Source organism: Micromys minutus (assembly GCF_963924665.1).
Source record: "Micromys minutus genome assembly, chromosome: 3".
Taxonomy (NCBI): Eukaryota; Metazoa; Chordata; class Mammalia; order Rodentia; family Muridae; genus Micromys; species Micromys minutus.
Genome location: NC_137972.1, coordinates 26,984,753 through 27,010,639, shown reverse-complemented (window position 1 = coordinate 27,010,639; position 25,887 = coordinate 26,984,753). Strand labels below are relative to the sequence as shown.

Here is a 25,887-nt window from a genome sequence, read left to right as displayed (position 1 = left end):
GTTTTTTTTTCTAAACAACTCTATAGTGTTTATGTGCCTGTGTGTGAGTCACAGTGTGTCAGTGTGTATGTGTCTGCTGGTGTCTGTGTGTATGTCTGTGTGTCTCTGTCCATGTGTGTATATCTGTTTGTATGTGTCAGCGTTTGCGTGTATGTGTTTGTGTATCTGTCTGTGTTTGTGTATGTATCTGTGTGTCTCTGTGTGAGTCTCATTGTGTGTGTCAGTGTATGTATGTGTTGGTGTTTGTATTCATGACTGTGTGAGTGTATTATGTGTGTCTGTGTTTGTCATGTCTGTTTCTGTGTCTATGTATTTGTGTATCTGTGTATCTGTGTGTCTGTGCACCTGCGTGTCTGTGTATCTGTTTATATGTCTGTGTGAGTTACAAAAATGGTAAGCCACCATTTTGGTGCTGGGAATCAACCTCAGGTCCTCTACAAGAGCAGCAAGTACTCTTAATCGCCGAATTATTTCTCCAGTCCTTTGGATAGTGCTTATCACAACAACGGGTAGCAAACTAGAATGGGGTACAATGTCAAAATCCAGGGACCAATAAAACTGATGTGTTGTTGGTGCAACAGAACCTTCACACTGGGGCCAATTCTTTGGGGCCTTGGGGACCCACAAAAAAAAAAAAAAAAAAAAAAAAAAAAAAAGACCAGGCTTCGACCTGTGGCTTACAGCAGCTGTTCCGGGTACTACTATCAGATCTGTCTTTAGGAAACATGACTATTTGATGACTGATGGGGTGTAGGGAGTGAAAGTAGAGGGGTCCGTAACCATGGAAACACAGTAAAACCTAAGGCAGAAGGAGAGCAGGGGTGAGAGGAAAAGGGGTGGAGTTAGCATGAGAACCAGCCCCCAGCACAGGACTGGATTATCTACCATGTGGGTTCACACTGCTCACCCTTGGTCACCACTGGAGGGAAACAGGGCCTGAGACTAGAATCGGACTCAGTGACCCAGCCCTTACCAAGCATTTGCAAGGACTCAGGTTCTACCCCAGCACTGCAGAGAGAGGCAGGGAGAGAGAGGCAACTGTCTCCATCCACACCACTACATTAAAGGTCACCTTAAGAGGCTAAAGCACTTGGATCACCAAGGAAATCTATCTACCTTACAACTCCAGGCCATTGATCAGAAAGAGTTACCATTTGTGAAACACACACACACAGAGCTTAACACACACCATTTGCAATGAACAAAAATTGGGCCAGCAAGATGGCTGAGTGGATAAAGGCACTTGCCACACCAGTCTATGGGACTCGGTGTGGCTTTTCAAAAGACTAAACTAGAGCTCCCATATGGTTTAGTTGTTTCATTCCTGAACATGTTCCCACAGGACACTTGCTCATTTGTTATGATTTCTGCTTTATTCACAACAGGCAGGAAATGGAATCAGCCTAGCTGTTCATCAGCAGATGAATGGATCATGAAAAGGGGATACCTAAATACAATAAAGTTTTACAAATACAGCTATGCAATTTGCAGGAGAATGACTGAAACCAGAGCTGGGAAGTGATTTATTAAACGAGTTTGTCAGAAAGACAAACTCCTCACTTATTCTCAGATGCGGATCACATCTTTTACTCGTTTGTTTTTGAGACAAGGTCTCACTATATAGCCTGGCTAGCCATACAGACCAGGGGCTAGCCTCACCCACGAAGATCCATCTGCCTCTGCCTCCTGAGTGCCAGGATTAAAAGCATGAGCCATTATGGCTGACTCTGCTTCTAGATATTTAAAAGACCATTCGTTTGTTTGTTCGTTCATTATACAAGCATATGTGTATGTGCATGTGCACACACGCATGCACGCATAGGTACAGGGAAGCCAGATGTCAGGTGTCTTCTGCCTCTGCCTAGTCCTTTGAGGTAAGGTTTCCCACTGAACACGGGGCTCACGTTTTCCCACTAGAGGAAGCCAGCAAGCCCCAGCAATGCTCCTGTTCCTACTCTTTTTGGAGCCGGGATAACAGGCAGATGTCAGACACCTACTTGCTGTCTGTGTGCTAAGATCTAAGCCCCAGCCTCATGACTGAATAATGACTACTCTTAACCGTGCAAGCTGTCTTTCCATCACAATGTTTGTATATGTGTATCTACCTGGGATCGATGGAGTAGGCAGATGCTAGGAAGCTAGAAGGGGACCATTAAGGGGGAAAAAAACTTTCGGCAGAGAAGTTCCCTATAATTATATATCAGCAAATGGTATTTATGCTATACTTAGAAAACCTTAAAAAAAAAATCAGGATTAGTTTGCTCAATAGCCGACCATTTTACATTAAAAAGATAAAATCCACCCCTCTTAGTATTTAGAGGCTTTAGAGTTTTGGTTTTAGGGTTACTTTCATGGTGGCTCTAGGATTATCAAGGGCACTTTAACGGATGTCATTACTATCCCCTTGAAAAAGACAGGTGACCAGTTTCTTCTCTATGGGCATTCAGAGAATAAGGGAGCAATACTCTGATCCCTGCTCCCGGGAATCTGTGACACCTTACCTACCTGAAAAGACAGGAAAACACAACACTGTTGAGGTATTTTTTAAAAAGCTGGCTGGGTGTGGGCGGCACATGCCCTTCATCTCAGTGCAGAGGCAGGCAGGTCTCCTAAGTTCAAGGCCAGCCTGATCTGCAGAGTGAGTTTCGGGACAGCCAGAGCTACATAGAGAAACCTCACCTCAAAACAAACAAACAAACAAACAGTGGAAATGTCCACGTGGTTTTTTCATTGCATGTGTGCCTGTGGCGTGTATGCGTGCACACATACATGTACATGTGCCAAAACACGCATAAGAAGGTCAGAGAATAACTTGTGAGAGCCAGTTCTTCTGACTCTCTTCTATGTGGGTTCCTGGGACTGAGCTCAGTACCTATGGCTTGGCAGCAAGTGACTTTACTCACCTAGCTGCCTTCCCAGCTGCCTGTAGCCTTCCTAGTTGACTACTGCAGGTCCAGTTATGGCCCTTGACAAGACACAGTCTCTAGCCCTATCCAGCTCTGTTAGATCACAAGGGAGAAGGTTCACGTGCAGCTCAGTGTAAGAGCGCTTGCCCGGGAGGTTTGAGAGCTTGGGTCCATTCCCAAGGGGTGGGGGAGGGGCACCAGAGCCAAGGCCACACAATTTTCTTCCAGGGTTAATGGTCTTCACATCTACTGACCAGAGAACAGGTCTGGCTCAGCTGAATCATTAAGTTTACCGGGAGATTATACTTTCAAATATGTTTATTTCTAGAATTTCCAACTTTTGATGAAAATGAAGCCTAGTGAGACATTGAGCTGGCATTTGGTGTTTGTACTAAGTTAGCACATTTTAAATTGCATTCCTCTGATGCTCACTGAAGACACAGATCAGGTGTCTATTAGCCATTGCAATGCCTCTTTCATTGAGGCATCCCCCTGCGTCTGCTAGCAGGTAGCCAACTCTAGCTGCAGTAGCTGAACCAGCTTAGTCCACTTACCTGGTTCTTGGCCTGGTGCAGCCCTGTGCCTCCCAGAGTACGCCTGCCTGTCTTTCATTGTGTATGGAGGGAAGAGAAATACAGTACACAGGATGCCAGGGGGTTCCAGATTATGTTTTCTGTGTCATCCACAGTTTTCTCAGCTGAGGGCAAAGGGATTCCAAATCTCACCCAGGACCTGGAACTTGGCTGAGTTGAAGTTTTGGCTCCTGGATCAGAAAAGATTCTACAGAGGGTCCCTAAGCAAACATGGTGGCCAGTAACACGTGAGGCAGATGGTCTTTAGCTCAACTGGCCAGGGAGACGCTGACTTTGTTCAGCTAAATCTTTTTTTTAATGTTTTTGCCAAAGAAATCCTGTAACTAGATACAAACTTATATCACACTTGGAGAGGAAGTGTTGAGTCAGAAAGCTTTTCTCTCTCCCCTGAAAACCTTCCCTGGTTTTCATTTGCCTGTCTTTGCCCAGTCGTTTTTCCAAATCTGACCGTGCTCTACAGCCATGATGATGTCCTGAAGTCACCCTCTGTGTCTGGATGACAAGGTGCCCATGAAGTGATTCAAATTCGGGAAAACACCGCTCCCCACCCACCATCTGGGTTCTATCAACAAAAGAAGTACCGGTTTCCAAAGCATTTAAGAAGAGGTTTAAAATACCTGTAAGAAACCAAGAGGGACGGGGCGATGACGCAGCGGGGAAGGGTGTCTACTGCACAACCTGGAAACCTGAACCCAATCCCTGGGATTCACACGGTGAAAGATGAGAACTGACTCCCAAAAGTTGTCCTCTGACCTCCACACGAGCCATTTTATGTGTGCGCTCCTCCACACAAACACACAAAAAGTTAATAAGTAAATAAGTGCAATGCTAATATCAATAATAAAAAAGAAACTGTCTGGGGAGTTCTGGAATTCTGAGTGTCTTATGTAAATACCATGAAAAGCTGGTGCCCAAAGCTATAGTCAGGGAAAGAACAGCGAAGAGCCCGACAGATCCGTACAGATGGTGCAGAAACGGGAGGAAGGGATACTCTCAGTTCTGTAACGAAAGCCAGACGCCCTGACCCTGTCTGGGTTGCAAATATAAGCTCTGGGGTCCACAGAAGTGTGCTAAGGTGCACAGCATGGCCATCTCCTTGGCTGCCTACAAGTGCATTCTTTTTGCTGTTCTTTGCTTTTAGATTTCATTTACAGGTTTGTGTGTGTATACTTTAGTGTATGCACACATGCATATATTCAAAAAGGTGTATGCATGGGAGGGTCAAGAGAGTGGGTAGGATCATTGAGCAGGAGTGCTAGGAAGTTTTTTTTTTTTTTTTTTTTTTTCTTTTGCATGATGCTTGGATTATGTGGGTGCTGGTATCCATTGTCTGGTTCTCAGGATTGTGCAGCAACTGCTCTTAACCACTGAGCCACCTAACCAGTTCCAACCTCCCTCCTGCTCTGCTCAGACATAGGCCACTTAGTATATACCTTAGCAAGCTTAGGCAGGGGCAGCGCCCAAAGAGGAGAGCAAGGAGGGGGCATGCAATCACATGCTCCTGTCCCCTCCAGCCTGAAATGCTAGCACCCGAGGAACATTTCAGTGGTAAGAAATGAGTCCATGTTTGTGTCAGGGGAAACCACACGCCCAAACGTTGAAGCCAATGTCAACATGGAAAGTCAATGGAAAATAGTCCAGGATCACACAAATGTAATATGACCAAATGTGGTCCACGTTGGGGAGCACTTGGGATGGTGGGCAGCAAATAATAGGAAAACACTGCCAAAGACAGGCAAAAGCAAAGATGCCTGTGTAGTTTCTCTCTTGGCTCCCACTTGGCTCCCTGCAGCTCCCCCTGACCCTGTAGATTTGCAAACCATCTTCATTCCTCCCTCTCTCTCACCCGAACTTCCCACAACCCAACACTTGTTATCTAAGGGAACAACAATCAGAATTCATGTTACTATTCTACAATTTTTCTCTTCTTTGTAACAGTTTTAATAACTTATTTGTGTGTGCATGTGGGTGTGGGTGTGAGTGAGTGAGTGAGTGAGAGAGAGAGAGAGAGAGAGAGAGAGAGAGAGAGAGAGGTTGATTGGTTGATTGGTGGGAAGTGGCTCTCTCCTTCTATCATGTGAATCTCAGGGACTGAACTTAGGTCCTTGGGCTGTCCAGATGGCTCAACAAGTAAAAACATTTGTTGAGCTATCTTGACAGCCCCCACTTGGTTTTCTCGAGATTGGGGGGATCTCACTGTGTTCCTCAGGCTGGCCTCAAACTTCTGGACTCAAGGGACCCTCCTCTCACCCCCTCAGGAATTACAGGGGAGAGCTGTAGTTCCCAGCTTAGAGTCAATCCAGCACCATCCTTGAGCCAGACACTGAAGATTTCTTGGCCCAGTTTAGCAGTGAGAGCAGACAGCCAGGCATAGCTAGTGAAGAGGCGGGAAACACAGGGGAGAGCCATGGGGGCTTCAGACTGGGCCACACAACTTTTCTGTAGGTCTGCTGCAGAGCACAGAGCTTGAATGATCTAGACGCACAGAAGTAAATTCTCCTAGACCCTTTCACTCCCTAACATCAACCATGGAAATGGCCTTTTAAGTTATAAGCTACACACGTCTAGTTTATTTTCATTGGAAAAATACATCTGCATATAATTTGGATTTTTTTTAAACCTTAGTTCTACTGTTCAAGTTTGAGTATTTTAATTGCATTGTAAATGTCTACCATGAGGAGTAGATAGTCACCTCATTAGATTAATATGATTTAATTGAATTAAATGTACAAACTATTTCTCAGGGACAACAGCTTATCTCTCCCATGACAACTCATCTTATTTAATTTTAATTGTGTAACTATGAATCTCCACTAACATATAGCAACATAACTGATTTTTAACATCAGTCCAAGGTATCCCTAAGACAACCTCAGACACTTTAGTCACATTGGTCATATCGACACATTCCAGCATTGATTGTAAAAACTAAGATGTTTATCTGAATTCTTCATTAACTGGAATAAGTAAAAATTCCAGTGTGGCCACCTACAGCGATGCTGGGAAGCCATGGCTTTGGACTCAGCACAGCCTTGTTCTGGGAAGGCAGCATCCTGGATAGCAGCTATAGCAGAGAGAATACTCTCGAAGTCCTCTTGTAGGTTTCCCTGGCAGCACGAGGCTCTATCAGACAGCAATGTTCTGGCCACATTAGCAAAGTCGCAGCCCACAGTTTCCGGACTCCAGCATCTGATAGAGCTTGCTACCTGTCCTGACAAAAGCTATCCACTCAGAGGACCCGTGCTTAGCTGTTCTGACATATAACTGGTCTTATTCAGTAAAACCAGCTTAGCTTTAGGGGCCAACGGCCACGTCTTTGGAGCTTCCTCAGTGGGGTGACTGAGGGGAAGGTCTCCTTCTCTTGCAGACCTTCCAAACTCCTAACTTAAAAAAAAAATCTATTGTTTTAACTTTTCATATATGTATATAAACTATGCTGGGCATATTTTACCTCATACCCCCGAACCTCACTTTTCTTACCCTTCCCGGTTTCTGTTAGCACTCTGTCCCCTTAGTCAGCTTTACCTCTTCGTTTCTCCCTGTTTTATGTATCTCTATGGAATCCAGAAACTACAAATGAGAGAAGACTCACAGTATTTGTTTCTCTGGGACTGGCTTAGTTCAGTTAAAATGGTGGCCCAGATACACGTATTTTCCCACAAATAACATGACTGTTCTTTTCTGTCCCTGAAAAAATTCCATTGTATGTACCATGGATACTATGTTTTCCTAATCAACCTTGGTGCTGATGGACACCTGGGTTGTTTTCAGAGCTCGGCAATTGTGAAGTGTTGCAGTAAACAGCCGATGTGGACAGGAATAGCTGGGTTACAGGGAAGATTTACTGTTAGTTTTGGAGGAATCCCCACAATGACTTCCAGTTTCTAGACTAAATTACACCCTCCCTAGCAGTGTCTACCAGCTCCCTTTTAACTACATCCTTGACAGCATTAGTTGTTTTGGTTTTTGTTTGGTTTTCTGAAACAAGGTTTCACTGTGCAGTCTTAGCTGCCTTGGAACTCCCGCTGTAGACCAGGCTAGACCAGGCTAGTCTCAAACTCAGAGATCCACCTGCCTCTGCCTCCTGAGTGCTGGGTTTAAACATGTGAGCTACCACCTCCATGTGTTAATTTGTGTTTTAGGTGGCTGTCATTTCTGACTGGAAAGATAGAATCTCAGTGGAGCATTTACATTTCTCTGGGGGCTAGTGAAGTTGTGGTTCCTGGTCATTTGTATTTCATCTTTTGAGAAATGTGTGTTCATTTCACTAGGCCATTTGCCAACTGGACTGTTTGTTTTCTTGTTGTTGATGTTTTTGGTGGTATATTCTAGCATTAATCTTTCATCAGATCTACTGTGTGCAAAGATTTTCTTCCATTCTGTTGACTGTTACTCAACTGTTTCTTCTTCTGTACGTTCTCCTTACCAATCATGGGTCTTACTTCCTGTGTGGCTGGAGTCCTGCCGGGAAGCCCGTGGCTCTGCCTGAGTTTGAGGTGTCTCCCTCTTCCAGTTGCAGACTTGCAGGTCTTCCACTGACACCTCTGATCTATCTGAAGTTGCCTCTGCTGCAGGATGAGATAAAAGGATCCATTCTTCTGTACCGGGACCCTTAGCTTTCCAGTGCCATTAGTTTCAGAAACTGTCCTTTCTCCATTTTTGGCATCTTTGTAAAAAATTACGTGACTGTAGCTGCGTGGGGTTTTTATCTGAATGGTCTTTTATTCCATCAGTATGTGTGTTTGTTTTGTGCCAGCACCCAAATGTTTTTTATTAGACTCTGTATATATCCTGACGTCAGAAACAGTGATACTCTTTGTTCCTCGGGGTTGTTTTGGTTATTCAAGATCTTCTGGGCTTCCATATTAACAGGGTTTTGTTATTGTTGTTGTTTTGTTTTTTTTCTATTTCTGTGGAGAATAGCATTTTATTTTATTTTTTATTAAGATTGTATTGAATCCCTAGATTGCTTTAAGTATAGCCATTTTACAATGTTAATTTTTTCCAGTCCATGAGTATGAGAGGTCTGTCTTCTAAGATCATTTCCAATTTCTTCCTTTAATGCTTTAAAGTTACCGCTATACAGGTCTTTCCCATCTTTGGTTAGTTTTATTCCAAGGCTCAAGGTTTTAGGTTTCTTTCTTTTTTTACTTTTTCTATTGAGAGTGGGGCTGTTTCCTGACATCTTTCTCAGCATTTTTGTTCTCAGGATATTGGAAGGCTGCTAAGTTTTGTATAATAATTTTATATCCTGCCACTTTGCTGAAAGTGTTTATCAGCTCTAAGAGTTTTCTTCTGAAACAAAACAAAGAACAAACAAAAAAATCCCAAACATTTTCTTATGGAGTCTTTATGGTCCCTGTGTACAGACAGAACCATTATCATCTGCAAATAAAGATACTTTGACTTCTCCCTTTACTACTAAACAATGTTTTTACTGAAACAGAACTTAGCATAAAATGTAGACTCTTTTTTTTTTTTTTTTAATGTAGACTCTTAACCACAGGCTTGCTATATTTTCACCTACAAACAACACAAACAATCATCCGACCATCAGCAAACCAACCCGGACACTGTTGCAGACAGTAGATTCCAGGGGCATTGCTGGTGCGCATGGTACTTGGGGTTGGCATGTAGCCGGTAGAGCAGGTATGCACTTGACGTGCCCAAGGCCCTGGGTTCCACCTTCACTGCACACTCTCCCTACACCTACTACTTGCTATTGTTGTTTTGGTTCCCATATTTAGAAAATTTGCTTTCGTTAGGGAATTGGCATGGTGGGCAGTCAACTAAAAAAAATACAGGGGGGAAAGTTTTAGTGTTTAAGAAAACGTTCAAGTTTTCGCCTACTCTGGTGCATAGTTCATCGTTCACTTTCTGAAACGGGGAACCGCCTAGCAGTCTAACTGCCAAGTGTAATCTTGGCGCACAACACCAAAAGCTTCTGGAGTTATTTGTTTTTGTTTGCTTCGGTTTTGTTGTGCTTTGAGGCCGGGGTCTCTTACATCGCAGGCTGGCCTTGGCGCTTACTAGGTAGCTGATGAGTTTGAATTTCCCATCCCCACTGCTGGTATTATCCGACACACTTGCTCCCTGTTTGGGTTGGGTTGGTTTTGCCTTTGTTTGAGACATTCTGTGGTGTAGGTTTTCTAATGCTTTTTTTTTCCAGATCTGTCTCAGAACCCAAGTGAACAGGTCAAAAACCAAACCCTTGGAATGTGATGAACGCATTGGAAGGGAACAAGTAGTTCCCGTCTACATCCCTGCACAGTTAAGATGATCTAATATTGGCCTCGTCAGTCAAGGATTTTTTTTTTAAAGATTTATTTACTTCATGTATGAATGCACTGTAGCTATCTTCAGACACACCAGAAAGAAGAGGGTACCAGATCCCATTACAGATGGTTGTGAGCCACTATGTGGTGTCTGGGAATTGAACTCAGGTCCTCTGGAAGAACAGCCAGTTCTTAACCGCTGAGCCATCTCTCCAGTCCAAGGATTTTTTTAAGTGCTCAAACTGTAAGCATTTTCTATGTAATACTACACAAAAATGAGAAACGTAAATACCAGTTTACTCATTGGTTCATGGAGTGGTTGAAATTCTTGTGTTATATACCTTACAGGTGTTTGGTTTCCCCTCCCTCTGCCTTTGAAACAGGCTGGCCTTGAACTCTATGTAGTTGAGGCCCCGGTTTACAGGCCTATCTTGAAGACCATTGTTAGAGTGGGTAGGAATTGGCTCAGCACATCCAAGGCCCTGGGCGACATGTTGGTTCCACAGGAAAGAAAGAAGGGTGGGAGGAGAGGAGGAAGGGACAGAGGGGATGGCAACTCTGCCCGGATATTAAAGGCAACAAAAGGAGCAAATCCGTATCTGCTGGGTCTTTCCCACGGCGATGCACCACAGAACATGACACCGTTTGACAGAGTCACAACACCAGCTACGCCGACTGCAGGGCTCTGCCAGGAGTGATGCTTCGGTTAGTCCACATGTATGGTAATACTTTAAAGACTCTTGTATGCGATCAGAAACATGGAGAACTCAGTGGAAGAGGACTCCAGAGACGGTCCTCAGCATTTTCTCCACTTCCCACTGCCCCTCCGCTGCTTTGAAGGTAAGGAGCAGGCACGCTTGCTCTGGGGGTTTCCCCTTTCCCTGACTGCAGCTCAATCAGAGAGCAGGCTGCCCAAGTCACCTAGAGAATGCGTGCTCAGATGCCTACAGACTCCTGCCAATGTCTTTCTTATAAACTAGTATAGCTTATTCTCGTTCTATGTGCCTTGGGGTTTTGCCTGCATGTACACTTGTCTGAGGGTGTTGGATCCCCTGGAATTAGAGCTACAGATAGTTGTGAGCTGCCGTGTGGGTGCTGGGAATTATACCCGGGTCCTCTGAAAAACAGAGCTTTTGAGCACTGAGTTATTTCTCTAGCACCCTGCCAGTGTCTCACTATTAAATCTCACGGAAGTATTCGAATACTAGGCACAGAGGTGAGGTGGCCCCAGCACGCATGGCATTGGTGCGAGTTGGTGCTCGGAGGGTCAGAGGACAGATGCACTAGACCATGGCCACTCCTAGGACCCCAAGGAAGGTGGTTTTTATTCCGTGCCTGATTTTCCCCATTTATAAAATAAGAACTGTCATTGGCTCTCTACACAGGACATTCAGACCCATCCCAAGATGCTGCCACCTAATTACTATGACTCGTTACTATGCCCGAAGAACAACACCAATTTAGATTCCTCCAACCAGTTACACCAAGGACTCCTCAGCTGGGGGATCGGCTGAGGCAGGGCACTTGCACAGACATACAGGAGGCCCTGGGTTCTACTCAAAATACAACAAACACCAGAAACAAAACTACAAAGATCATAAGGACTTCACATTGGTTACATTAGGAACATCCACTGCTTGACGCTGCTTAACAGGAAAGTTTAAAATAAAAGGCTGGACATACCTGTAACCTGGTACCGGGGAGGCTCAGGAGGATGGCGAGCTAGTGCCAGAATGCCCTAGACTACATAGTGAGACTCCCCATCTCCAAAGATTTAAAAAAGAAAGAAAGAAAAACAAGAACCTCACCAAACTTTTAGTCCAAAGTTGTGCCAACTCTAGAAAACTCCAGGCAGAATTTTCACACAGAGTTATGCTAATCACTGACCTCTTGGCAAAGAGCTGCCGTCCAGGGAGCCACAGTAGCACCTGCTGTCAAGAAAGACATGGTTTGACTTTCACACTGTTTCTCCCAGGCTCATGGAATGAAGATCATCAAGCCCCTTCCCGCCCCTTAGAGCCTAACTTTTGTGTTAGACCTTCTTGGCAGAGAAGGGAACCTGGATGTGGACTCTCCAACAGGGCTGATCCCCAAGATTCCTGTGAATCTGGTATTATGTAAGAGACACCAAGTGCCTGGTTCACCCTCACAGGACTTCCCAAGAAGGCCTGCTGTGCCCAGTCCTCACACCAGCGGCTTGGGGGCTAGCTCAGTCAGGCCCCAAGACATCCAGATCCCAGGACAGTCTGAACTGAGCTGACCCTCCCCCTCCAGCCTTTTGAAATATTTATCTCAAAACAAAAGTCACACAGGAGCCCGGTACAAGGTACAAATGGCCTTCGGGGCAGAGAGAACACAGCCTGAGGGACAGAAGCAGTGGGCAGTCTGCCTGGCCAGGCTGCTGCAACCTTGGAGTTAGTCACGCTGGCCGGCTTCCCTGAGAAACACAATTCAAGCTGGCTGGAAATGGTGTTTCTTCTTTCTCCACTCCTGCTTCAGCTCTCATCTCTGGAGGCCTGCACACAGCCTTCCATGCACACAAAGATGAAAACGCCCTTAGTAAGAATGGGTATCTCCATGCTCACTGGGGACAAGATTGCTCAGCTGGTGTGAGGCCATGGGTTCCATCCCAGCAGGTGGGGGCAAAAACCGGGGCTGTTTTATGGTCCAGGGCTAAGAGAGACATGACCACTAGAGGGTGGCAGAATTACATACAAGCAATTCAAGGGCTTTTATTCAAAGCCAGAGCTAGGCATAGGCCTGAAGGAATAAAAATTATATCAGCTTATCTCCCCAGAGAGCATTCTTTCCCTAGATACACATGCATACTCACAGACACACACACACACACTTGCACACATACGTGCTCTGACCCATTTGGCAAACCTGTAGCCAGATCTGTTCACAGAACCATTGATATCTCACTCACTGCCAATGGCTGGTGCTCAAGGCATCATTGTATCCTAGGAGGAAAGCATGGTGGATTGGTTTGGAGAGTTATGGTCTAGTGCATCTGTCCTCTGACCCTCCAAGCTCCAACTTGCACTCAGAACAGATAGGAACACCATGGGTTAAGGGCTAGCCTGTGGTACAAAGACTCCAATTAAAAACAAGAACAAAAAAGAATTGGTTCTACCAGCTCTCTGCTTTAAGGTACAGTGGTTTCCTTGTTGGTACCCTTCTTCATAATTTAGGATTGAAGATCAGCTGTTATGGTGATCAGATGAAAGGCCCGTCTATGGATAGATTTTAGAACAGCTCCTGCTCAGTAAACACTGGCCGTTCTTGTCTTGTTCTAGAACTGTATGTGCGCACACTGCTTGGCCCTCATAAACCCCTCCGCTATATATAGGAAACATCAGGCCAAGTTCGGAGGGAAAGTGGAGGCTCCCTGTGGTGAGTATGTGCTATGCCTGTGCCTTTAAAACCCGTGTTCTTTTCACTATGCACTTTGTGGGTACCAAAGGGAATGTGGTCTATGAGACAAAGATGGAGAGGAAAGAGCCCTTTTCTGTATCATTCTTATCGAAAGGGGTGAGCCTTTAAAGATTCCTGCATACTAAACACGTACTCTGCAGAGAAAGTGCCGTTTAGCAAATCTTTGAAGAAATGTATTTATGTGTATGTGTGTGCCTGTGTACATTTATGCACACCATATGTGTACAGGTGCCTAAGGGCTGGACAGTGTGGGGTCCTCCAGAACTGGAGTCATAAGAAGCTGTGAAGCACCATGTGAGTGCTGGGAACCAAACCCAGGTCCTCTGCAAGAGCAGCAAATCTCAGAGCCACTGTGCCACCTCCCAATGCCCTAGCACACCTTCTAAAAGACAACAAAAGCCACTACTAGATACCAGGGCTCACATGTGGGGGACCATAAAGCAGGCAGGCAGGAAAGAAGGTGGCAGTGGCGGCAGCAGCAAAATGTAAGGAAAATACAATCATTCTCCGTCCAGTTATCTGGAGTTAGATCTTGGGAGACAGAATTGAACGTAACAACAGAAAGGCTGCAGGAAGGGAGGCAAGACCTGAGTCAAATGCACAGACCCTGGCTATCAGAGGATGGGGGTGGGGGTGTTGGTGGGGTGTGTTCCTCACTAGCTGTTTTGGTCAGCAGAATAGGCTCAAAGCTAAGCCCAGGTACAAACAGCTGTTCCCTCAGATCTAACTCTGCACTTTGCTGTGTTTCGAGTCCCCTAACCTCTACACTTCTTTAAACAGTAAATAAAGTGTAAGAAAGGTTTAACAACCAGCGATTGTCTGTCTGTACCATCCATATCTGTGGAAGGTTTTGCTCATCCAATGGTGTATTTACAAGACACGACAAAATGGTATAGGCCATGCTTGATGCAATATTTTATGTTTTTAAAGAGATAAGCTTAGGGAGCTGGTGTGATAGCTCAGTGGTTAAGAGCATTTGTTCTTATAGAGGACCAGGGTTCAGTTCCCAGCACCCACAAGGCAGCTCATATGTGATTGTAATTACAGGTGTTACAATATGTCTTCTGACCTCTGTGGGCTCCTGTACAAGTGGTATGTACACACACACACACACACACACACACACACACACACACACACACACACACGAGGTTCTGACTGACCCAGAACTCACTATTGTAGAACAGGTTGTTCTGGAACTCACTAAGGTCTGCCTGCCTCTGCCTCTGCCCCTGCCCCTGCCCCTGCCTCTGGGATGCTGAGATTAAAGCATCACATGGTAGAGCTGAAGCTCCGGAAGCACCTTGGGCAATGGTTCTCAGCCTTCCTAATGATGCAACCCTCTAATACCTCATGTTGTGGGGACCCAGCCATAAAATTATGTCATTGCTACTCATAATTGTAATTTTGCTAGTTATGAGTCACAATGTAAATATCTGATATGTAGGATATCTGAAATGTGACCCCCCCCCAAACAGGTCACAACCCACAGGTTGAGAACCATGGACCTAGGGAGTTTTGATAAAGGAACTGTCTGGAACAGGTTGGCCTGAAAGCAGGTGGGACCCCTCCCTGGTTTTGGGCTCTGGGCTGTAAGAATAGAGAAGGCTAGCTGAGCACTAAACTCCCAAAATATTCCCTCCTTCTTGATCTTGTGGGTGTGACTGGTGACTTCCCTTTCTGCAGAAACCTCCAGTTACTGCCTTGACTTCCCTGCAGTGCTGGCTGTAACTGTAAGTGTAGGCTGAAGGAAACCCTTTCCTGAGTCCCTTTCTGTCAGGGAATTTTATCACAGTGACAGGAAACTGGGACATCGTGGAAGTGGGGTCTTTGCTGGAATAAACCCGGCTATGTGGCTTTGAGCCTTTTGTGGGAAGAATGTGGAAGCGTTTGATATGCTGGGCTAGAAAAGCCACTGAAGTTTGAATAACGGTGGACGCTTAGGAGACAGCAATGTGGAGAGATGTGCAGACCAGGGGACGGTTAGACTATGAGGTTTCACAGAGGCGAGGGCTCTGTCAGGAACTGGGTAGGGGCCACTCATGGGATATTTTGGCAGAGAATCTGGCTTCATTCTTGCTAGGTCTTGAAACTCTGAGAGAAGTTGAACTTAAAGAAAAATAGTTTGTTTGGCAGAGAAAGTATCAGTGTGGGAGCACCTCACAGCGGTGCTAAGGGAATGGGAGCACCTCTCAGTGGCACTAAGGGAATGGGAGCACCTCTCAGCGGCACTGAGGGGCAGCTGTAACTAATAGAAAGATCAGTACCTCATACTTGAAATCCCTGCATTCCACTGAGAGAATAGAAATGTATCCTGAGGGCACAAGCCCTGCCCTCAGAGGCAGCCATGCTCTCATAAAGATTCAAATTTATTTTAAGGAAAAAAAAAAAGCAGAAGCTGAAGGGTTTCTGAGCAACTGCTCAGGAAGACATTTCCCCCACAGGCATCGCACTGAGTACCAAATGTACCAGTCGCAGAAACGGGTGCATAGCCCCTGATGTAGCACTATTCCCACGGGGCGATAAACTAGCAACCAGCAGCAGGCTGACTACTCCATTGGGCCATGTCCACCACGGAAGTGACAGTACTTGGTTCTTAACCAGAATCCATACTTATTTTGGTCACGAATTGGCCTTTCTTGCACGTAATGATTCTGCCATAACTTTATCCACCATCATGATATTCCACACAACATTGCTTCTGACCAAGAAACTCTTCATAGTCACAAAAATAGGACCATATTTGTGGGATTCAACGATCTTAATATGTTTGCCACATCCAGAAGCAGCTGGCTCGATGGAACAGTGGAATTGCTTTTTAAATACACAGCCACAGGGCCAACTGGGTGTCAATAGCCTAGGAAGTTGGGTGGAGTTCTCCATAAGGCTATATATGCTTTGAATCAGCATCCAATACAAGGTACTGTTTTCCTAAAGCCAGAATTCACTAGACCACAAATCAAGGGGAGGAAAAGGGAATGGGCTCCACTCACTATCACCCCTAGTAGTCCACTAAGAAAATTTCTGTTCCCTGTTCTCCAGACTTGCCCAGAAGTTTTGGTTCCAGAATGAAGAATGCTTCTACCAAGAGACACAAGAAACATGCCACTGCACTGGAAGCTCAGATTTCCTCCAGCTTATGTTGGGTTTTCAATGACCTGAGCCTATCAGGCTACAATAAAAACAGTTGTTAGGAGGGGTGACTGATCCAGACTATCAGCTATTCCTTAGAGTTGCAGAGAGGCATTCCCATTCCCTGGATTGCTTCTCCACAAGGGGGATAAGGAAGATTATGTCTGGGGTGTAGGAGATCCTTTAGGATGTTCTCTTGGCATTACTATATCCTGTGATTAAGGTCAATGGGAAGCTACAGTTCAATCCAGGCAGAGTGATAAATGACCCAGACCCTTCAAGAATGAATATATGGGTCACCCCTCAAGGCAAAGGACAAGACTTACTAAGGTTCTTGCTTAGGTGAGGAAGGGAGTAGTTATGAAAACCAGCCAAGGCCACGTGACTAGTTACAGAAATGTGGATTATAATTAGTCCATTCTTGAGGAAAGTCAAGGCAGAAACCTGGAGGCAGAAACTAAAGCAAAGGAATTTTTACTTGACTCGGGCTCAGGTTTTTTATACCCCCTATCATTGCCTGCTTAGGGGTGGCACTGAACACAGGAGCTGGGCCACCTACATTGATCATTAATCAAGAAAATGGCCCACAGACTTACTTTCAGGCCAATCTGATGGAGGCATTTGCTCAGTCTGAGGGTCCCTCTCCCAGGTGGTGACCTTAGTTTTCATTAGGATGACAAAATACTATCACGTGCAAGCATTACTTATGCTTAATACGCACATGTATGAAGCAGATATTTGTTTCCTGTTGTCTGTCACGTAACATAACATTGAGGTGGCGAAATGTTGTAAATCTATATTATACTGAAGTGGTGAGACAATAAAAGACTAAGCATCCTTCAAGGGACTTTGCCACCTACTCCAGGGGGAAAACAAGTTTGTGGTTTTACACGGGACAGTCATCCTATTGGTTCTGTTCATCCAAGGTACACTGACCCGCACAGGCACGGTGGTACATACCTGTAATTCCAGCCAGGAGGCAGCCACAGGAAGGCTGCTGCAAACTGGAGACCAGCTTGGTTCCTGGCCAGCCCGAGCTACACAGTGAGACTTTGCCTCAAAAAGACATGAGGTAAGCTCCATGGCCATTAAACAGTAACTAGCGATTTTCAGCTCCCCAACTGGTAGGAATTCATCATTCTGCTTTCTGGTTTTATATACATACACACACAGGCCCACTGCATTGTTTCCTGACATGGCTGTGTAATTTTATACTCCTGATAACCAGGCACCAGGGTTCCTCCTTTTCTCTGTACCTCCACTAACGCTGGTTTTCAGTTTCACTTAAAACAGCCAACTAAAATTTGAAATAGTGTTTTACTTTGGCTTTGACTTATGCTTCTATAACTGGAGACATTAGCACCCTTTTATGAGTTTGGAGGCCATTTGTATAGCTTCTTTAGAGACATCTCAACTCATTGTGCACTTAGTAACAGGGTTGTTAGTGTGTTTGCTGCTGTTTTTGTTTAATGAGGTTCTCACCTCTCTTACCATTTTTTTCCTTCTAAAGATAAGGTTTCACTCTGTAAACCAGGTCAGCCTTGAACTATTTATTTGTTTATTAATTAATTAATTAATTTTATATATAAGTACACTGTAGCTGTCGTCAGACACATCAGAAGAGGGCATCAGATCCCATTACAGATGGTTGAGAGCTACCATGTGGTTGCTGGGATTGGAACTCAGGACCTCTGGAAGAACAGTTAGTCAGTGCTCTTCACTACTGAGCCATCTCTCCAGCCCCAGCCTTGAACTCTTAAACTCAAGGTAGTCCCCCTGTCTCAGCTTTGAAAGTGCTGGGATTAAAGGCATGAATGATCATTCTGGATCCTCCCTTATTTGAATATACTGTGAGAGGTGACCCAAGTACTCTGCTGGTTAGAGATATTTAGGAATAGAAGGCTGAAGAGATATGTTAGTGGTAAAGAAATGCTTGCTGCTCTTGTATGTGTGTGTGGGGTGGGGTAGGTTTGATTCCCAACTCCCAAATGGTGGCTCACAATTATCTGTAACTCCAGTTCCAGGAAATCTGAGACCTCTTCTGGCTCCCATGAGCATGAACACCAGACGCACATAAAATGCGGACATATATTTGGGTAAAACATGAATATTCATAAAACAAAAATAAATAAATCTTTTTTTCTAATTAAAAAGAAATGTTCGGGGATGGGCTGGGAATGTATCAGTACACAGAGTGTTTGCTTAGCACGTGTGAAGCCCCAGGTTTGATCCTCAGCACAGCAGAAACTGGATGTGGTTGTACATGCCTAGAATCCTGGCATTTACCAAGTAGAAGCAAGAGGATCAGGTGTTCAAGGTCATCTTCTGATTTACAGTTCCAGTTTGACAGACTCTGTCTCAGAACAAAAGTATGCATTAACGGGGAACACGGCCTTGCTGGTACAATAGCCCAACCAGGAAGGACACTTCCCTAAAGCCAGGAGACCTGAACTCACCTTGGAAGGATAGAACAACTTCCAAAGTTTTGTCCTCTGACCATTAAAAAGAGGGTCTTGCCATGTAGCCCAGGCTGGCCTCAGTTTGCTTCCACCCACTCACCTCAGACTCCGAGTAACTGAGAGTATAGAAGTGTTCCATCAGGTCTGGTGCCTGAAGCCTGAATTGGAAACAACGCACTTCCCAGAATTAAGGGGCTATACACACTTGATCTGGGCTCTGCCTAGTTACCGCTGGGAGATGCAGGAAGATTTCCGGTCCAAACGCTTATCTAGCGTTAGATAAGAAAATTGTGACCCAGAAAGGGAGGTCATTTCCACAGTGCCAAAATAGGCTGTCAGTGACTCAGCAGACTCATTGAGTGCTACGTCTTTTCCCTGTTGGTGTTTATTTCCTGAAATGTTCCTTGTTACTGTTATTGGATGGTGGGAATCATCATGTGTCTGAACACCTTGCAATTTATAATTGAACACTTTAAATGAAAAGCTGTATATTAGTAAAATTTCAGTGTTAAACCCAAGAAAGTTAGTTTTGCTAGAAGTAGGACCAGATGTTCACCTTTTTAGAAGGGCCATCGGATGACTGTTCTTAAAGACCTTTCTAGGTAAACAAAACCCCATAAGTTCACTCACTGTACAGCTTAGGCCCAGCACTTTGCTTTGTGTGAAATGGGGGTAAAGCTCACTAAGGTAGCTAGATATGGTGGGTCACACCTATAATGTCAGCATTTAGAAAGCTGAGGTAGGAGGACTACCTCTATGTCCAGGCCAACTCCGGCTACATAGTGAGTTCCAAGACAGGAGGAGGGGGAGGAGGAGGAAGAGGAGGAGAGGAAGGAGGAGAGGAGGAGGAAGAGGAGGAGGGGAAGGAGGAGGAGGGAGAGAGGGAAGAGGGGGAAGGGGAGAGGGAGGGGGAAGAGGGGAAAGGGGAGAGGGAGGGGGGGAGGAGGAGGAAGAGGAGGAGGGAAAGGAGGGGGAGGGGAGGGGAAGAGAGGAAAGGGGAAGGGGAGAAGGGGAAGGAGGAGGAGGGGGAGGGGAGGGGAAAGAGGAGGAAGGGGAGGGGGAGGGAGAGGAGGAGGAGGAGAAGAAGAAGAAGGAGAAGAAGAAGAAAACCATAGAGGGAGCTACAAGAGGTGCAAAGACATCTATAATCAAAAAACTGCGATGAGGCTGGACAGATGGCTCTTGTGTGAAGAGCACTTGCTGTTCCCTGTATCCGAATCAGGAGGGTCACACCTGCTTATATCCCGGACCAGAGGATCTGAAGACCTATCTATACTGGTCTTCTCAGCCATCACATACGTGGCACATATTCACCAACAAAGCCAGACATGGTGGTGCATGCCTTTAATCCCAGGACCAGGGAGGCAAAAGCAGATGGATCACTGTGAGTTCCATACCAGCCTGGTCTGTAGAGCAAGTCCCAAGGCAATCAGGACTACAAAGTAAGACACTGTCTCAGAAAAACAAAAATAAAAGCTCCAAAAAACAAAAACAAACAAGCAAACAAAAAACAAGACCCAAAAGTCAGAGGGGAATGTGTTAGGAAGCAGGGGCTGAGAGGAGCAGGAGAGAGGGAAGGGGAGGGTAGAAGGTAAGAAGGGGCAAAAATGACCAGAAGCGTATATGAAATCGTCAGAGAGTAAATTTCTTTTAATGTGGCTTTCAGGGCAGGCAAGATGGTAAAAGCACTTTCTTTCCAATCGGAGGGCCTGAAGTTGATTCCTGGTACCCACATAGTAGGAGAAAGCTAACTCTCAAATAATTGGTCTCTGACTTCCACATGGTATGTCATGGAACTCACTTGTGACTGTAAATAAATGCGTGTGAATGTGTGCACACACCGAGCAAAATGTAAAAAACAATCTGCTTGGGCTTGGAAAGGTGCTTACTGCTAAGCCTGACCAGCTGAGGGTCATCTCCGTCACTCATACAGTAGTGGGGAGAACAGATGGCCCCTGTGGATGTTTAAACAGAAGATAACCCAGCTGACCCCAGGAGAAAAGTGCAAACTGAGGTATAGCCAGAACTGTTACACTGCACATCAGGAATTATTTGGTGACAGACAATGTTGTCTATTATTCAGGAAGGTCATAAAAGTCAAAGGGCCTCGGTATGTGAAATGTGAGATACAGGCTTCCAAGAATTTTCGCCTCTGCATTTCCTGATAAGACCTCCGGGGGTGGGATTTACTGTTAGTTGGGTCTGTAATTCTGTACCCAATTGGATCTAAAATGTATCTGTTACTTAGGAAAGAGGAGTGGCTAAAAGCTAGAGATCATATTCCAAATTTGGACCACATCCCAAATCTTGTTCAGTGCAAGATGTCAGCAGGTATAAGGCCATTACCACCAAGTTTCATGATCTGAGTTCCATCCCGGAATCCATGTGATAGACGGAAAGGAATGACTTCAAGTAGTATACTGGCTCCCTCCCCCATTAAATAAATACAATGTAATAATTAAAAAAAAAAAGTCTTGTTTAGGTTCCCAAAGAGTCAAGGAAACAGATAATTCAGGTTGTTTTTATCATTAATTCAGATGTGTGAATTTGTGACTTAAGATTCTCAGGGTCTCTGAACTAAAAACTCTGGGCTTCAGGGGTAGTAAAAATACAATTCTGAAATGCTATCCTTCATGCAGATATGTAAGACCCGAGACTACACTGTATAGAATTGAGCTCTGCCCTAGATTCATAAAATATACAGAAAGCATAAGGCTGGAGCATTTTTAGCCAAACCAAACAGTGTATATGTGTCACCACCTACAGATATATTAGGCATCCCTACAGTTGGGCCACCCAATCTCTAGTTTAAGAGGCTGAAGAGAAAGACAAAACCCGGTGTAGGTTAGACAGCAGGGCAGGGGCAGAAGCGGTGGGAAGTTCTGACATAAAGTTGAAAGGGAAAGGAACTCACATGGGTGTACGGAAACAAGATTGTAGAAGGAAAGCACACTGGGAAACCTCCAGAAATTTCTAGAATGAGAACTGTCAAACTACGCTGACTAAAAACCCACTTTCTCCTCCAATTTAAGACTCAATACTGAAGAGAAAGGAATGGTGGGAAGGCCGCCCGACTGGGGCAGTGGGTGTGGTGCGAAGCTTAAGTAATGCGGGCAAGAGGGGATGGAGTATGCGGGCAAGAGGGAATGGAGTGTGCGGGCGGGAGAGGGCGTGGAGTAAGCGTGGACCCCGAGGGGAGCGGCCTGAGGGACACCCGGCGCTCTTAAGGGCTGAGCGGTGCCGCGAGCCTGCCAGCCATCCTGGCGCGGATGGGGTTAAACCTCCGCGGGCCGAGGGCAGAGCCCGGTTTCCAAGGAAACGGCTCCGCCAGTTCCGGCGGCGCGGGCGTGTACCACTGAGCAGGGGTGCCGGCGCGGAGGACGCGGAGGGCGCAGCGCGACTGGCGGACTCCTGGGGCGCGGGACCGATTACGCCGGTGAGATCGCCGCGTCCCGCTGCCCACGGCCGTGAGCCGGACCCGCGCAACCTAGACCCGGGAGGAGCGGCGTGCGGCTGCCTCGGAGTCCCCCCGCGCAGCGGCCGAGTGCCCGCATCCCGGGGCTGGGCGGTTTGAACCGCGGACGGCAGACAAAGGCAGCAGGAAGCCGTCCGCAGCCCGAGCGCCCGGCCCGGGCCTCGCCGGCGCGCGCAGCAGCGACGCGGCCGGGCGCGGGATGCCGCAGGGCGCGGGGCGGCGGCGGCGCGCGGGCGCGGACGCGGCGCCCACCCGGGCCGGGATGTGAGGCCCGAGCGGCCGCGCGGGGGCGGGAAGGGCGGCAGGAAGGAAGCGCCGCTCGGACGCGCCGGGAGGAGGAGCGGCGGCCCGGCCGGAAGGCGGGGAGGGGCGGCCGTTGGCCCGCGGCGGCCGGCTCTCGGCGCCTCCCGGGGCGGCGGCGGCGCCCGCGCCTCCTGCACCCGGCGCGGCGTAGCGGCGGGAGGAAGATGGAGACCCACATCTCGTGCCTGTTCCCGGAGCTGCTGGCCATGATCTTCGGCTACTTGGACGTCCGAGACAAGGGTCGCGCGGCGCAGGTGTGCACGGCCTGGCGGGACGCAGCCTACCACAAGTCGGTGTGGCGGGGCGTGGAGGCCAAGCTGCACCTGCGCCGGGCGAACCCGTCGCTGTTCCCCAGCCTGCAGGCCCGGGGCATCCGCCGCGTGCAGATCCTCAGCCTCCGCCGCAGCCTCAGCTACGTGATCCAGGGCATGGCGAACATCGAGAGCCTCAACCTCAGCGGCTGCTACAACCTCACCGATAACGGCCTGGGCCACGCGTTTGTGCAGGAGATCGGCTCCCTGCGCGCTCTCAACTTGAGCCTCTGCAAGCAGATTACAGACAGCAGCCTGGGCCGCATAGCCCAGTACCTCAAGGGCCTGGAGGTGCTGGAGCTGGGGGGCTGCAGCAACATCACCAACACCGGCCTTCTGCTCATCGCCTGGGGGCTGCAGCGCCTCAAGAGCCTTAACCTCCGCAGCTGCCGCCATCTCTCGGACGTGGGCATCGGGCACCTGGCCGGCATGACGCGCAGCGCTGCCGAGGGCTGCCTGGGCCTGGAGCAGCTCACTCTGCAGGACTGCCAGAAACTCACGGATCTTTCTCTGAAGCACATCTCGCGAGGGCTGACGGGCCTCAGGCTCCTCAACCTCAGCTTCTGTGGCGGCATCTCGGACGCCGGCCTTCTGCACCTGTCGCACATGGGCAGCCTGCGCAGTCTAAACCTGCGCTCCTGCGACAACATCAGCGACACGGGCATCATGCATCTGGCCATGGGCAGCCTGCGTCTCTCCGGTCTGGATGTGTCATTCTGTGACAAGGTGGGAGATCAGAGTCTGGCTTACATAGCCCAGGGACTGGACGGCCTCAAGTCCCTCTCCCTTTGCTCTTGCCATATCAGTGACGATGGCATCAACCGCATGGTGCGGCAGATGCATGGGCTGCGCACGCTCAACATTGGACAGTGTGTGCGCATCACGGACAAGGGACTGGAGCTGATCGCTGAGCACCTGAGCCAGCTTACGGGCATAGACCTGTACGGCTGCACTAGGATCACCAAGCGCGGCCTGGAGCGCATCACGCAGCTGCCCTGCCTCAAGGTACTTAACCTGGGACTTTGGCAGATGACGGACAGTGAGAAGGTCAGGTGAGGGCGGCAGTTCCAGTTCCCCTGCCCCGCCCTGTTCATCCCAGGACCACCACTGTTCCCGCACACTCACGAGCGCACTTACACGTTCAGGGCAGTGGCCGCGATGGGGCGATGACGTGAAGCCTGGGCTCTTTTCTCCTAGTCTGGCGCCCCTCCCCACTGTATCTGGGGTTCTTCTGCTCCCTCTACCCACACTCTCCCTCCTCTCCTTTCCCAGTGAGTAGAGAGATGGACCCTGCTGCTTCTCTGCCCACACTTCTGCAGGGTATGGAGACTTTCAGCCACCGCCAACTGTATCCTGGGGCACTGCATTTGGAAATGGGGTGGGGGCGGGGAGGGACTAGTCATTTCAACCCCGAGGAGTTGAGGAAAGAAGTCTGCCTTCACTTATACTTTTATTTGGATACTGTGATCTGGCTTTTATTTCGAAATGTGTAGAAAGCAAGCCCGACTTCAGCAGCCTTCTCATCCACTTTGTAGCCAGCCTCTCATCACTGCCCCTTCGGTGTCTGCCGCTCATTTCGGTTTGGGTTTTGTTCTTTAGTTTTGTTTCTTATCTGCTTTCCTTTTAGTTTTCAAAGAAATTTGAAATCGTTGTCCCTTTTTTTTTTTCTGCTGAGTATAGTCTATATATTCTATATATATATATATATATATATATGTCCTATATATATATATATATATGTCTGGCTACCTCGTTTTAGTTTACTTTTTTCTCTTAAGCCCTGGAATTCTACAAGAGAGATATTTTGAGATTGAAACATTTTTGTGCCTAGACTGGAAAGATGCCCACTGGGTTTGTATCTGTTTTTGGTTTTGGCTTCTTCCTAACTTCCCTCTACCCAGTGTGTCCCACTTCCGCATCCTGGCTATGACTTTTCCCCCTTGTCTATTGGGCTTTGATGACCCAACCATGTTTCTAAATATTGACTTAATTTATAGCACAAATGTATGGGAGGAATGTGAGCAGAACTTCCTTTTTGTTTGATATACAGATTGAGTCTTGAAGAGGAGTATTATATATGCAAATTATGCCCCATCCCAACCCTCTTCCAAGTTTTCCCACCAAAAGGTTATATAGTGAGGCTTCCTGCGCTGTCTGGGAGCAGAGTCTGCAGAGAGCCTGAGGCTATGTGAAAGGGAGGAGACTGAACTTCACGTCTTACCTGTGTTCTGTTCCTGAAATGGGAGCTTGTGAGTTTGAAAAACTTTTGTTTCTAAATGGAGGAATAGATGACTTTATTTTGGTGGGGGTGGGGGCTGTGGCTGGAAAACAAATGGCTTTTGAGTAGGATGTATATTTTTGTTGGATATTTTGTTTTATTTTTTTAGAGTCCTCCACAGCAACATGAGAGACCATGGAGAAACCCAGAGACCTTTATCAATCAATTGTACTGTTTGTGAATTTGTATAAATGATAACAAAGATCCTCTTAAGACGTTTATATTCTTACAGTAAAAGGTTAAACTGATATTTATATAATAAAAGAGGAAATATGAAGTATGTTTTTGAAAAAAAAGCACAAAATCCCCCCTTGTATCTGTGAATTATTTTTAAGCATTGTGTGTTGGGTACATGCTCAGGTGGGAGGTGTTCTGTGTGCACAGAAACTGGAACTAAGGTAGAGTTCAGTCTGCTCATGTGGTGTAAGTTCATGGTTGAGAATTTCTTCTGTGTAAGATTTACCACCGACATCCAAATGTTTTGTCTCTAGAAATGTGATCAGACTGGAGAGTTCTATAAATTTTGGTTTTAAACTGTCAACATGGAAACTGAAAGAAAATGAAGAAAATGAAACTTTTTTTTTTTTTTAAAGAAACCAGACTTGGAAGAGTCAGTTTCCCCAGAGTGGCCAGTTTTTTTTCTGGGAATGGTGGTGGTGGAGGTGAGATTCAGGGTAATAGGGAAGAATCGGGTCCTGAGCTCTGGAAATGGGCAAG

General features: G+C 46.8%; 2 protein-coding genes across 2 annotated transcripts in view; one reads left to right on the top strand and one right to left on the bottom strand.

Moving 5' to 3' along the window:
• Positions 1-25,887, bottom strand: part of WNT5B (Wnt family member 5B) — a gene marked incomplete at its 3' end in the record, with an annotated part of 107,453 nt that overhangs the window by 18,725 nt on the left and 62,841 nt on the right. The gene's annotated exons all lie outside the window — the stretch shown is intronic.
• On the top strand, positions 22,622-25,361 carry FBXL14 (F-box and leucine rich repeat protein 14; the record flags this gene model as incomplete). The annotated part of the gene is made up of 2 exons (XM_080914093.1): positions 22,622-23,944; positions 25,280-25,361. The coding sequence occupies exons 1-2, from the start codon at positions 22,746-22,748 to the stop codon at positions 25,359-25,361; spliced, it is 1,281 nt and encodes a 426-aa protein (XP_080770219.1). The 5' UTR covers positions 22,622-22,745.